Source organism: Molossus molossus, unplaced genomic scaffold (assembly GCF_014108415.1).
Source record: "Molossus molossus isolate mMolMol1 unplaced genomic scaffold, mMolMol1.p scaffold_m16_p_7, whole genome shotgun sequence".
Taxonomy (NCBI): domain Eukaryota; kingdom Metazoa; phylum Chordata; class Mammalia; order Chiroptera; family Molossidae; genus Molossus; species Molossus molossus.
The window spans coordinates 85,425,882-85,440,894 of record NW_023425401.1 but is presented as its reverse complement, the minus strand read 5'-3'; the positions used below and the strand labels follow the sequence as shown (position 1 = coordinate 85,440,894).

General features: G+C 40.5%; 1 protein-coding gene across 1 annotated transcript in view; it reads right to left on the bottom strand.

Moving 5' to 3' along the window:
• The window catches only part of PTPRZ1 (protein tyrosine phosphatase receptor type Z1), a 142,665-nt gene that overhangs the window by 9,754 nt on the left and 117,898 nt on the right, over positions 1 to 15,013 (bottom strand). The window contains exons 18-23 of the mRNA XM_036246326.1: positions 13,768 to 13,850; positions 11,026 to 11,160; positions 10,402 to 10,536; positions 9,489 to 9,652; positions 7,496 to 7,631; positions 5,943 to 6,089 (exon numbers count right to left, since the gene is read on the bottom strand). Coding sequence (XP_036102219.1) covers positions 5,943 to 6,089; positions 7,496 to 7,631; positions 9,489 to 9,652; positions 10,402 to 10,536; positions 11,026 to 11,160; positions 13,768 to 13,850 — 800 coding nt within the window. The remainder of the gene's footprint in view (positions 1 to 5,942; positions 6,090 to 7,495; positions 7,632 to 9,488; positions 9,653 to 10,401; positions 10,537 to 11,025; positions 11,161 to 13,767; positions 13,851 to 15,013) is intronic.

The following is a 15,013-nucleotide window of genomic DNA, read 5'->3' as shown; positions in this document are numbered from 1 at the left end:
GGGAATTTTAGTGTTCATCAGCCATTTAGATTTCTTCTTTGAGGACTGTCTCTTCATATTTCTACTTCACTGTCATTTATTGATCTGTAGGGGGTTTTGATATCTTGAATGTAAAACTATATAGTCTGTTAAAAAAAGTTGCAAATATTTTTGTTCTCTTTAATCTCAGACATTTAGATCCAATTTATTAAGTTTTCCCTGAAGATTTTTATAAATTGTTTTTTTTAACTCATCTTTATTGTTGAATGTATTACAGATGTTTCTCCCTTTTTTCCCCATTGACTCCCTCCTCCCCAATCCCGCCCCCCTCCTGCCTTCCTCACACTATTGTCAGTGTCCATTGGTTATGCATATATGCATAGAAGTTCTTTGGTTTATCCCATTCCACCCTCCCCCCTTCCTTTTGAGGTTCATCAATCTAACAATCAATTTGTGCTTCTTTTTTTTTTTTTTCTTATCTCACCTTAGGACATTTTTTCATTTTTTGTTCAGATAGAGTGGGAAGGAGAGAGAGGAAGAGAAAGAGAGAGAGACATCAACGTGAAAGGTACACATCGAATGGCTGCCACCTGCACACCCAACCAGGGCCAGGGACAAACTGCAACCGAGATATGTGCCCTTAGTGGGAACTGAACTGGGGTCTCTCTGGACCACAGGCCAACGCTCTAACCATAGAGCCAAATTGGCCAGGGCCCAATTTGTACATCTTAATTCCTTCATCTTTTTCACCCATTCCCCTGGCAAGCAACAACAAGTTCTCTGTATCTATGAGTCTATTTCTGTTCTGCTTGCTCATTTTGTTTGTGGATTCAGTTGTTGATGGATATGTATTAATTGTCATTTTATTGTTCATATTTTTGTTCTTCTTCGCCTTCAAGAAGACCCTTCAACATTTCATATAATAATGGTTTGGTGGTGATGAATTCCTTTATTTTCTTGTCTGGGAAACTTGATATGGCCATCGATTCTAAATGATAGCTTTGCAGGATAGAGTAATCTTGGTTGTAGGTCGTTGCTTTTCATCGTCTTGAATATCTCCTGCCACTCCTTTCTGACCTGCAAAGTTTCTTTTGAGAAATCAGCTGACAGTCTTATGGCAGCTCCTTTGTAGGTAACGGACTACTTCTCTCTTGCTGCTTTTAAGATTCTCTCTTTGTATTTATCCTTTGACATTTTGATGATGATATGTCTTGGTGTGGACCTCTTTGGGTTCAACTTGTTTGGGATTCTCTGTGCTTCCTGGACTTGTATGTCTGTTTCCTTCACTAAGGGAAGTTTTCTGTCATAATTGTTTTATTTATTTATTTATTTTTTATCCTCACCCGAGGACATTTTTCCATTTTTTGTTCAGGTAGAGTGGGAGGGAGAGAGAGGAACAGAGAGAGAGAGAAACATCGATGTGAAGGGACACATCGAGTGGCTGCCACCCGCACGACCAACCAGGACCGGGGACAAACTGCAACCGAGGTATGTGCCCTTAGCGGCAACCGAACCCGGGTCTCTCAGGACCGCAGGCCGACGCTCTAACCGCTGAGCCAAACCGGCCAGGGCAGTCATAATTGTTTTAAATAGTTTTTCAATGTCCTGCTCTCTCTCTTTTCCTTTAGGCATCCCTATGATGGGAATGTTGGCACACTTAAGTTGTCCCAGAGGCTCCTTACACTATCCTCATTTTCTGGACTTTTTTTTTTTTCTTTATGCTGTCCTAGTTGGGTGTTCTCTGCTTCCTAATATTCCAAATCAATGGTTTGCTTCTTGGCTTTACCTACTCTACTATTGATTCCCTGTAAATTATTCTTTATTTCAGTTAGTGCATCCTTAATTTCTGACCCTTTTTTATGTTGTTGATGTTTTCACTAAGTTCCTCAGAGGTCTCCTTCAGTTTCTTGAAGGTCTCCTTAAGTCCCTTGGATGTCTCATTAAGTTCCCTGGGCAACCTTATAACCTGTGTTTTGAACTCTGCATCTGTTAGATTGCTTATCTCCATTTTGTTTAGTTCTTTTCCTGGAGTTTTGTTCTTTTGTTTCATTTTGGACATGTTTATTTGTATCCTCATTTTGGCTGCTTCCCTGTGATTGTTTCTATGTATTGGGCAGAGTTGCTATGTCTCCTAGGCTTCATAGGGTGGCATATTGTTGTAGGTGTCCTGTAGGATCCAGTGGCACAGTCTCCTTGACCACCCCAGCTGGGCCCTCGAGGTGCACTCCTAGTGTGAACTGTACACCTTTCTGTTGTATTCTTTTATTTATTTATTTTTTTATCAATTTGTGTTGGTATTTTTATTTATTTATTTTAAAAAATCTTTATTGTTGAATGTATTACAGATGTTCCTCATTTTCCCCCCATTGACCCCCTCCTCCTCACTGCCGCCCCCCTCCTGCCTTTTCCCACACTGTTGTCTGTGTCCATTGGTTATGCATATAAGTTCTTTGGTTTATTTCTTCCCATCCCCCCAAACCCCCTTCCCTTTGAGGTTTGTCAATCTAGCAACCAATTTGTTCTTATTAATCCCTTCACCCTTTTCACCCATTTCTCCAACCCCCCTTCCATCTAGCAACCAACAAAATGTTCTCCGTATCTATGAGACTGTTTCTGTTCTGCCTGTTCATTTTGTTTGTAGATTCCATTGTTGGTAGATATGTATTCATTGCCATTTTGTTTGTTTATATACTTTATCTGTTTCTTCAAAAAGACCCTTCAACATTTCATATAATAACGGTTTGGTGGTGACGAACTCCTTTAACGTTTTCTTGTCTGGGAAACTCTTTATATGGCCATTGATTCTAAATGACAGCTTTGCAGGATAGAGTAATCTTGGTTGTAGGTTCTTGCTTTTCATCACTCTAAATATTTCTTGCCACTCCCTTCTGGCCTGCAAAGTTTCTTTTGAGAAATCAGTTGACAGCCTTATGGGAACTCCCTTGTAGGTAACTAACTGCTTTTCTCTTGCTGCTTTTAAGATTCTCTCTTTGTCTTGAACCTTTTGCATTTTGATGATGATGTTTCTTGGTGTGGGCCTCTTGGGGTTCATCTTGTTTGGGACTCTCTGTGCTTCCTGGACTGGTATGTCTGTTTCCTTCACCAAGTTAGGGAAGTTTTCTGCCATTATTGTTTCAAATAGGTTTTTGATTTCTTGTTCTCTCTCTTTTCCTTCTGGCACCCCCAAGATGCGAATGTTGGCATGCTTGACGTTGTCCCAGAGGCTCCTTACACTCTTCTCATTTTTTTGTATTCTTTTTTCTTTTTGCTGTTCTGATTGGGTACTTTTTGCTTCCTTAGATTCCAAATTGATGGTTTGCTTCTTGGCTTTACCTACTCTACTATTGAATCTGTACAAATTATTCTTTATTTCAGTTAGTGCCTCCTTCGTTTCTAACTGGTTCTTTTTTATGCTCTTGAGGCCCTCACTATGTTCGCTGAGGTTCTCACTAAGTTCATTGAGCATCTTATTAAGCAGTATTTTGAACTCAGCATCTGTTAGGTTGCTTATCTCTATTTCGCTTAGTTCTTTTCTTGGATATTTTTTTCTGTTCTTTCATTTGGGACCTGTTTTTTTGTCTCCTCATTTTGGCTTCCTCCCTGTGTTTGTTTCTATATATTACTTAACGGGAGGTATGGGGCTTGCTGAGACCAGATGCTGCTCGTTTGAAAGAATTTAGGAAAACCCGAAGCAGAATCCAAGACAGGCCAATCCTATGGTTAAGCAAGTGGCAACAACTTGGGTGGGCCTGAAAGTTGGGTGGGGCGGGGCCTCAGGGAATCACCAGGGTGAGGCAAACAGTGTGAGCCAAGTTGCTGGAGTCTCAGATATGGTGGTTCCAAAGGGAAGGACTCACCAAAGGAACAAAGGCCTCTGACAGCACATTTGTCCCTGAGAAAACCCCCTCTCCAGGCCTCACTCCAATGCCAAACAGCTCAGTTCTTCCCTGTATGTCTCTGGCCCCCTCGAGCTGCCTCCCCTTCAAGCTTAGAGGGAGTGAGTCCGATAAGTCCATGCGGGCCCTTTAAGAGGAGCTGCCTGGGGCTCCAGCCGCCTCAGCCTCCCTGAGCCTCAGTTCTTGCTGATTTTTCCAGCCAGAAGTTATGGGGATTCTCTTCCTGGCATTGGAACCCTGAGCGGGGCTCCTGGTGTGGGACGGGGACCCCTCAGTCCTCAGGGAGGACCTTCCCAGCCGAGGTGAACGCCTGATTTTTATCCACCACACGTGGGTGTGGGACCAGCCGGTTTGCCTCCGCCCTCCTACCAGTCTCGATGTGGCTGCTTCTTTAAGTCCGTAGTTGTAGGACTTCCATTCGGTGCAATTTCAGGCAATTTTGAATGATGGTTGTTCTGTAGTTTAGTTGTAAGTTTGATGTAGTTGAGGGAGGACGCGATACCGCGTTTACCTATGCTGCCATCTTGACCAGAAGAAGTCTGTCGTATTCTTTTTTTTAAAAATTATTTTTATTAATTTGTTTTTGTTACAGGTATTTCTCTAATTTAAAAATCAGTATCAGCCACAAAAGCCTGACATGTGATAGGTGTCTGGTAACTATTTGTTGAATAAACAGACATGCAATTTATTTCAAAGAAAATTTTCTATGGATAAATTTGAATCAACACCTTTTCTTATATGTCAGTGTACACACACACACAACCCTACATTTTCTAGTTATGATGATAACAGGAAAGAGAGTCAAATGTCTCTTTAATTGGACTCTGACATCATAATTAATATTTCCATTTTGATCCTGGTTATCCAGTGGAAGCCATATTAATTCTTTTAAGTAATTGTGTAGGGGTAAATCCTGTTTAAAGATAATTCTGTTGAAAATGGTTATATATACATTTATATATATATTAATTTAGGGAAAAGCTATCCTAGCAACCTACTGTTAATATTTTATATTTCCTTATTATCTGTTTCTGGGAGGTGCACCGTGCACTTTTTCTTCCCTTAAGTGTTCCTTTATGACTCAGATAAGCTTGGCCGAGTGAAACATTTACATTTTCCTGACAGCAGGTTCTAAGTCAGCATTCACCCTAGTCTTTCTCTTACTCCTCCAAAGTGCAAAAGGTGCTAAGATGGCAAAACATCAGATGCAATTCATAGTGCCAACATCTTCTATGTTGTAGGCTGGGGAGAAGAGAGAAAAAACTGACATCTCAAGGTTTGTTAATTAATTCTCCTGGGTTTTTCAACATCTTTCTAATTCTTCCCAGATACTCCTTCTTCAGAACTCGGCCCTGTTTCTCTAGGAATCCTGGGAAGTAAGAGGGTAGTACAATAATAACGTGGAGCAAAGTAACAGCCTCTGTTCCTCTGGAAGCCATGACTCTGCAAATGCCCCTACCTCAGCTGGCAGGTCTTGTAACATCTGCTTTCTGAATTCTTTGCTGACTGATTTCTGGAAGTCGGAGAGCTGGGTTGCAGGAGGAATAATATTGAGCAAAACACCCCACGCTGCCCTCTCCAGTGCACTGCCTCGTGAGAAGTGAGTGGGAGAAACGGGGTTGGAGAAGCTATTGTTGTGGTGCGGCCTATTCTAGTGCAGGGGCTTCAAGTGAGGTAGACTTTTTCCAAAGAGCAGCATGAACAGCCTGAGCCATAGCACTCATGGTTAAGTGGTCTGGTTTTTTCAAAGTAAAAAGAGCACTTGTTCGGTCTGCATTATAGGTTCTGTCTGTTCATTCTGTTAGGCTCTGTGCTCTCCTTTCCCAGACCAAGTCTGCATTTATAAAAGTTAGTCTAGGATTTCTGAGAACTTTTTCTTTTTGCCATTCAAAATTAAAGTTCTCCTTGAAATTACCACATGGCTTCATTTCCTGTTGTAAAGAACAATATAAGCCACTGTGCCAACAGTGCTCTCAACCCAACCCCAAGGCCTTGTCGACTCAAATGAGAAGATGTAGGCACATTTAATTCTGTGGAGACACCCAATACGCTTTCAAGAGGACTCACCTTGAATTGTTTCTCAAGCTTTGTTTTGCCTGTGGGTCCAGGAATAAGGAGCGCGTTGACATAGGCGTGGATGTGACTGTCTGCCACCTCGGTCTCCTTACTAAGTATGGCCTCCACCAGCGCATCGTGGATGAAGACATACTGTTCCTGGCAAAGCAGTGACAGTAGATATATTATTTCAGGTTTTCCTTATGTGCATCTAGGCATAAAAGCAGTATCTTCCAATGACAGGCAAAGAATTTTACTAAGGGGAGAGGAGAAACCCAAAAAAGATTACTTATGGCACCTGGCAGGATGTCAGGGGGAGGAAAGGAGGCAGTTGAGACAGAATACAGCTCTTATCCCTCACTTCTTTATTCTTGTGGATTGACATTTGTGGGAAGGAGGCAGGAAGATTTGGGGAGGCAAAACAATAGCTTTTCTCAGCCCTTCCTTCAACCTGAGGCCCACTTCTACATTTTGCGTGAGGACTTCTACGACGTCTGTGCCTCTGTGGGTCTTCCCCTCCACCCATTCTAGTCTTCCTTTTAGCCACCAGTCATGCATAATTTAGTGTAGTTATTTCTACAGTTTTTAATAGTTATCTTCTCTTTTATGAATAGGATGCGTCTCTTTAATCTTTTGTTACTAGAATGTCATTTCCTTCATAAAATGAAATTTGGTTTGGGGTTAAAGCCAATCATATGTTCCTGATTGCTTTAAAGCTGCCATTGATAATTTTCAGTTTAGATTCATTTTTATTTAGACATAGTGAAAATGAATAAAGATACTCAGACTTGTCCTGTGTTATAGATATGTAAAGAATATGGGCCTAAAACGGGGTAGAATTTGAGCATAATTCTTGCTTTTTAAATATGAAAATGAATCCATTCATTCACTATGTCTAGGAAAAACTTCAGGGTTGTGCTAGCAGAAATGGGTGTTGATTGATCCACTTACCCATTTTCTGAATCTTCTCTTTCACCAGTGTTATTTTAAAGATAGTCCCCATTTGAACACAAAATAGACAAAATTTAGCTCACCCATCCATGACTTCTATGCAATGACCTGTTTTGGATTGAATTTTGTCCCCCCAAAAGATATGTTGAAACCCTAAACCCCAGAATGTGATCATACTTGTAAATAGAATCTCTCAGATGTAATTAATTAGCAAGAGGTAGTGACTAGTGTCCTTATAAGAGGGAAATGTGGACACGGACTCAGAGAGAAGACGGCCATGTGAAGACACAGGTGGAGGCTGGAATTATGCTGCTCCAGGTTCCACCCCAGAACTCACGGGCTACCAGAGGCTCAAAGATCATAAAGGAGCCTTCCTCAGAGGTGTCAGAGGCAGCAGGGCCCTGCCAACACCTTGATTTTCTACTTCAATCTTCCAAAACGATGGGACAACATAAATCTGTTGTTGTAAACCACCCAGTTTATAACACTTTATCACAACACTTTATCCTACCCGACTAATTCATCTGGTAATACGAACTCTGGTCGCTCCACCTTTAGCATCTTAGTGACTTTTCCAACCCTTAGATAAAATAAAATGATCTCTTTTATAATACCTCAGTTTGCACCAAATAGTTTCTTTGTGAACGAATGTGTTTTAAGAAGCCAAATATGTTGACCGTGCCTTCCTGCTGAATTTGCTGCAACATGCTGTCTAGCACAATGTATGTGCCTGTTCTTCCAACCCCAGCACTAAAGAGAACACAAAGAAAACACTATTTCAAGCACAAAATAAATTGAAAGATAGGTCCCTGCTACCTGTCTTGTAAACTAAAATAATTTCCTTCCTCAAACAAATGAGCCACATAATAAATAATTAGCTATCCAAAACTGTAAGCAGTTTAGTTGTTAAGCATGTACTACAAATTAACACAAAATTTCTTTTTTCTATCGAACTGCAAAACAATCTATTTATGATGGAGATGTTTTATTTTAATAATTCTATTTATTATTTATTTTATATTATACAATGACAATACTATATATCAGAGCACAGCAAATAGACAGCTAATCTGCGAAAAATCAAAGTATCAGCTTCACCAAATTTGGAAAAGAAAAGGTCCCTGGGTCTGCATTGCCAGGTTGACATGTTTGTAAAGATTTCCGCATTTTAATGGGAAAAAGAATTGATAAGGCTTGCAGCTGAAAATATCATTTCGGTGAGATTGTGAAGAATAACGCATAACTTCAGTAATTTCTAAAGGGCCATTATCTACTGACTTCTTCAAAGACTCTACCGAAGGGACAGAATTCACAGAGGGGTTCTTTTCAGAAGCTCCGACAAGAAGAAAGTGCTACAGTGGAAAATTAGCACCTGCCCTGCACAATACCCTGGTCCTTCTCCATTTGCTCAGAAACAATTCCTGACCTTCAGAGCTATTTTTCTTGCATCTTCCTGTTTCCCTCAGCTTATCTTCAGGTTAATAGATAAAAATAAAAACTCAAGATAGGTCTTTCAAACTTTGTGTGGAGATAACTCCTAAGGTAGGTAATTAGAATGTGTCAGATAAGCTGTATATCAAAGGAAAATACTTGCTTCTATAAAAACAGACTGCTTTGACAAAAACACCGCACACAGAAATAAATTTCATTTTGTGGTCATAAATCCTAGCATAGAGTCAACACTCAGTAAAGGTTAGCTGCGACTTTTACTTTACCTAAAAAGTAATACCTGAAACTCTAACATTATTTCCTCTTTCCCTGTTATATCATTATTTCTTATCATCATCTGAGGCTTGGGAATTAAAATACTTGGGCAATGATGAATTAATAACACATTCCGTTGGATATATTAGAAAGAACTCAGGAAAACGAGAAAGGGTTTTAGATTCCAAAGTGTTTTAAAACAACTTAAAAGTATTTTGTCAAATTCCTCACACTATGTGTGCTTCACGTTCTCTAATGTAAACCTGGCATAGTAACTCTACAATAGCCCAACCAGAGTGACTCAGTTGGTGGAGCATCATTCTGTGCACCTAAGGCTTGCTGATTCGATTCCCAGTCAGGGCACATACCTGGATTGTAGGTTTGATCCTGGTCGGGGTGTGTATGGAAGGCAACCAATAGATGTTTCTCTTTCACATCAATATTTCTCTCTCTTTTTCTCTAATCATGTCCTTCTGTGAGGATTAAAAACAACAACAACAACAACATAAACCCTCTACAATAGATTATTAAGTCCTAGGAACAGGGGTTGGTTCTCAGGCATTTTTGTCTCATGCCATTATATTGTAATAAGTGTTTGTTTAATGACAAAACATTGTTCCCCCTGCCTCACATAGTTAATAAGTTGAAACTCCATTCAGTAATCAAATAGGATAATAACACCATAAAAATACCTGGTGCATTGAAATATTCAGCAATAAAATTCTGAGTCTGACATACTCATTTCCTAGTAATCAATACTTATGAAAACGGGCATGTAATTACATTCCCCTCATGAAGCTGCTTCATGTAATCATTCCCATTTTGGCAAAATCTGGGTTCCATTGATTCCTAGTCATTAGCATAAGCAATTCTACGGGTCAGAAACCCTTCTCCGGGACTCACCTGCAGTGGACAACAACAGGCCCCACTGCGTGGCGCTTGGCGTGGGACGCCTTCCTCACGAAGGTCAGCACGGGCAGCGAGTACTCTGGCACTCCCATGTCAGGCCACTGCGTGTAGTGATACTGCGTAATCACACGCCCACTTGCTCGTCCTTTCTGGGAGCCCTGGGAAGACAGACAGCTGGTAACAGGAATACACACAAAACACACGGGGCTCTTGAACGGCCACTTAGAGGTCATAGCTTGATGTTGGCAGTCCATAATGAAGCAAACAGGTACATGTTGTTTGTGACAGTTAATTTCATGTCTCAATTTGGCCAGGCTTTAGTGGCCTGTGGTTTGGTCAAACATCAGTCATACCAGATGTTGCTGCCAAGATATTTTTAGATGTGACTGACATTTAAATCAGTAGACTTTCAGTAAAGCAGATTATGCTCCAAAATATGAATGGGACTCATGCAATTAGATAAAGACCTTAAGAGGAGACTGAGGTTTCTAACAGAGGATGGCATTCTCCTCGAGTCTGTAGCACAGACACTGCCTGAATTTCCAGCATGAAGTCAGTGAGTCGATCTGCCTCTCTCCCTCCCTGACTAACATACCATTGTTCTCTTTTCTCCCTTCCCTTACTTCAAGCTCCACTCTCTCTACTGGACGCAGTTATCAAAGGGATGGGAATTTTTGTTCCTGCACCACATCCACTGCGACCATCGCCTCCCGTCCAATGGCGCGCCAAAGCCGCAGCTTGCATTTGGAGACATGGAAGAAACCTTTGGGATTGAGTTGTGGCTGTAATAAGAATCCTTAATGCCTTTATTATACATTTTTACCCTATCTTGGTTACATCACCCACTCACTTAAAAAGGGACCAAATGTGTTATTCAAATGAGAATGTCCATCATTTGTGGACTCACCTTTTTTATTTTTGTGTTTCTTAGGGTAAAATTCCTCACAGTATAATAGGCAAGCATTTGAACACTCTTCTGACTGACCAGAAAGTTCCCATACTCTTCACTACCATCAGCAGGCCAGTACTGGTCACATTTTCTCTGCAAAAAGTAAAATAAAGATGCTATTTCCATATCCAACGTGCAATGTACAAGTAGTCCCTGAAATAGGTAAAGGCCTGAGGCTGCGACAGAAATGGGCTCTCTCATTCCTCTAATATTTCTTTCCTTTCTAAGTGATTGCAGATTGGCTGTGGAGGAGACCAGGTTCAGAACTGGAGAAGTGAAAGGGACTTGCAGTGATCTGGTCCAAACTTCCCCATTTCAGATGAGTCACTAGAGGACCAGCCCTGGAATATAGCTTTTCTGAATTAAAATCAATCTCACTCCACGTTGCTTTTCAATGAGCCTTATTTAGCTTTCTCACAGTATGAAGATGCATTTCAGTGGCAGATAACTTGATTTGTAGTGAAACTTTCTGGTCTGTAATGTTTTCCTTTAGCTGTCATACTTACTAGAAAGGAATCCTGATGAACTACCATACCTGTGCTGCTTCCTAATGCTGACTTTGTTAAGAGATTACCCACATACCCTTCCTTTCTCCACAAGGTTAGTGATCATGACGATGACTTCCACATTATGCTCCCATATCATCCTCCAGAAATCTTCGGCTGTGGATTTCAGTGGGCCTTGGGCAGCAATGTAAGCTTTTGGTCTAGTGTAACCCTGAAGAAACAAATGACAGTTCTTTTTTGAAGCTTGAAAAAATTTTTTTAAATTAATTTATTTTTGTTTCTCCCTTTTTCCCCCAGACACCCTCCTCCCTATCCCGTCCTCCCACCCCCCAGCCAAACATTGTTGAATATGTCGTCTGGTTACATATACAAGCATGTAAGTTCTTTGGTTTATCTCATCCCTCTCCCCTGCCTCCAACCTCAGTCTGAACCATATTTCTTTCTATGTCTCTGGGTCTATTTTGTTCATCAGCATTTTTGTTTATTATATTCCACAAATAAGTGAGATGATGTGGTATTTGTTTTCCTCTGATTGGCTTATTTCACTTAGCATAATATTCTCCAGGTTTCTCCATATAGTCTCAAAAGATACAAGATCTTTCTTTCTTTTTTTTTTTTTTTATCCTCACCCAAGGATATTTTTCCATTTTTTGTACAGATAGAGTGGGAGGGAGAGAGAGGAAGGGAGAGAGAGTGAGAAACATCGACGTGAAGGGACACATCGAGTGGCTGCCACCCGCACGACCAACCAGGGCCGGGGACAAACTGCAACCGAAGTACGTGCCCTTAGCGGGAACAGAACCCGGGTCTCTCCAGACCGCAGGCCGACGCTCTAACCGCTGAGCCAAACTGGCCAGGGCCAAGATCTTTCTTTCTTACAGACTGGTGCAGCCACTATGGAAAGCAATATGGTGTTTTCTCAAATATTAAAAATTGGACAAACATTTCTTACTAACTGATTTGTATTCCATTGTTAATCATCTAAGACTTAACTTTTATTTATTTATCCTCTTTCAAGGACATTTTTTTTGATATTTTGTTCAGATAGAGTGGGAGGGAGAGAGAGAGAGAGAAACATGGATGTGAAAGGGACACATCGAGTGGCTGCCACCCACATGACCCAACCAGGGCCGTGGACAAACTGTAACCGAGGTACGTGCCCTTTGTGGGAGCCGAACCTGGGTCTCTCCAGACCGCAGGCCGATGCTCTAAACGCTGAGCCAAACTGGCCGGGACTAAGAGTTAACTTTTTAGGTCAGCACACATTTTTGTTTCTATAAAAGAAAAACCATAAAAAAAATATAAACTTGCAAAGCTGAAGACACTTAATAGTATTAAAAAATATAGTAACTCTTTTTTAACTATATGTTTTATAGAAAAAGAGGTGCACCGTTCTTTGCACCTTTAGCCCAAGTACATTTACTCTAAATCTATGTACTATGCTTAATATCTGGTCCTTAACTGTGCTTCTTTGAAACTACATCAAGCATTGGGGCTCAACTGTCTACAGCAGTTAAGAAATCTCTGGTGTTGTCCCCTTACCTCTCCTTGGTGGAGCTGAACATTGCTAATGATTAATAGCTATCCTTCAGTGAGCATCCATTGCTGGCCAAGATGCTTTACAAACACGGACCTTAATCCATAAGCTATATGTCAAATGCAAACAGCATCCTGATTCTGATTTGGAGATGAGGAAACTGAAGCTCAGAGGAGGTAAGTGGTTTCCTACGCCCCCATAGCTAGCAATTGGCAGATCTGGGATTCAAAATGAGTTCTGACTCCCAAGCCCATGTTTGATATGACATATATATTGCCTCATCTGGAAGCAAGAAGAGGTTGCCTATAAAAAAACCCATTGTACACTTATACTTGGTCCTCACTTATTTGAATTCAGTATTTCACAGACCATAAAAAACTGAAGGGAGTAAGACTGAGAGGTCAGGAAAATAAATGAGTTTCACTGACATTCAGTTCACCACAGTCAAAACCCAGTAAGTTAGTCAGGGTTCTGCAGCTCCTGGAGTGCTCTAATAAGTTCTACAAAGATGGGTATCCCAAGAGATGCCTAAGATGATAAAGAATGATAACTGGTTTATTAGTAATCTCTTTTAGCCAGTACCACCTTGGAATTTTTTCAGTCAGGATTTATTGATCATCTGCTACCTACAGAGCATTGTATCATGGGCTCTGGGACATTCAAAACATGCATTGGGCCCAGCCAGTGTGTCTCAGTGGACTGAGTGTCGCTCCATGGACTGAGAGGTCCCAGTTCGATTCTAGGTCAGGACATATGCTCAAGAGGGGGCATGCAGGAGGCAGCCGATCGATGTTTCTATCTCACATTGATGTTTCTATCTCTCTCTCTCCCTTCCTTTCTCTCTAAAAAAATCAATAAAAACAACAACAAAAAAACCCTAAAATATGCACTAGTCCTGCCCCTCATATTGAAGAGGTTATAAACCTCCCTAAATATATTTATTTCTATATCTGTATCTATCTATCTATCTATCTATCTATCTATCTATCTATCTATCTATCTATCTATCAATCATCTATCGATCGATCGATCTATCCATCCTACCTTGAATATCCATTCCCAGCCTGAATCCCACTTGTATCTAGAAGATAAACCAAATATATGAGCTTGGCTGTTATTCAGTTTGAAATCCTTTAGACATGGGATCTCTCACCACTGATTTGAATTTCCTATTATCTATCATATAACATGTATTCAATACTAATATGTGTTTGGCACAGTGGTATAATAAATTCTTAGTCTAATATAATTTCCATAACATTTCAGTTAAATCACACTTACATCAACATAATTGGCATTGATGTAATCAGTCAGTTTTCCATCTTTTTCAGCAAGTTGTGCAAGCTTAACCCTACTGTGGTCATCTGTAACAGAAAAAATTCATTATAGCAGACTGCTTTCTAGCATAAAGGTCCTTTATATTTACATAATAATTTATCAAGTATAATGAAACTCAATGAAAATATTTACTATAGTAGGCTTTTGGGGGACACAGAAATAACAAAGATAAATATAAAAATATAAAAATAACAAGAGCTTCTTCCTTCAAGTTTTCTAATGCAGAAGGTGAGTATGGACATATACACAGAAAGGAAGGCTGAGGTGTTGAGAGAGGTGCAAAGTAGTAGAGGGGAATGAAGGAAGACCCTGCAGTGGTTTGGGATGATAAACATTTCATAGAGATTGAAATCTGAACTTGGCATCTTAGATGGGTGTGTAAAGGTGGACACTGGGGTTGTAAACAGGGGAGAGACACTGGAGGGGAGAAGAATGACAGGGGTCTCAACAAGCTGAGGAAGGATGGCAGTATATACGCTCTGAAGATGAGGCTGATGGAGGAAGGAAAGTACAGAAGGAAGCAGAAGGAACCTAGGAAGTTTGTGTGAATGGTTACAGCAAATCGCTTTACCTCAAAGAGAAACTACTGCAAATGGAGACTGGAGAAAAGTTGCCCAACAACAGATGTGGTTCCTGTCCTGTCAATACAGGGGGATGAAAGCCATGGTAACTTACACACTGTGTACTGTGGTAATTAAAACATGTTGAAATGAGGAGTTTGGCACTAACTTCAGTTCTACAGAGAAACTATATTTATTTGGGGGAACTACAGAATAAGAAAGAAAAGTGTTACAGGAAGGAAACTCAGTAGTTTCTCGGGGCAGATTATTTGTTTTTGAGGATGAAGAAGTGAGTATAGACCTTATCATGGCAAGTTACGAGATATTTTAAAGCTTCTGTGAAATAGCTGCTCACACAGGAGCAGGGATATGCACAGAAATAATGTATGGAAATGGAATGAGGGGTGTGAGGCCAGGCTAACCTATTTTTGTTCTAGTATATTGTGATGTTACTGGTATATTTTCTGAGTAGTTTTTCTTCATCTCTAAAATAGGACTGTTATTACCTATCTTGCCAGGTTGTTTTAGTGATCAAACAAAACAATGTCTGTCTTTATAGAGCCAGGCACATAAGAGGTGTTCAACAACAAATGTTAATCTCCATCCTCTTCTTAGTTACCTGGTTGGTA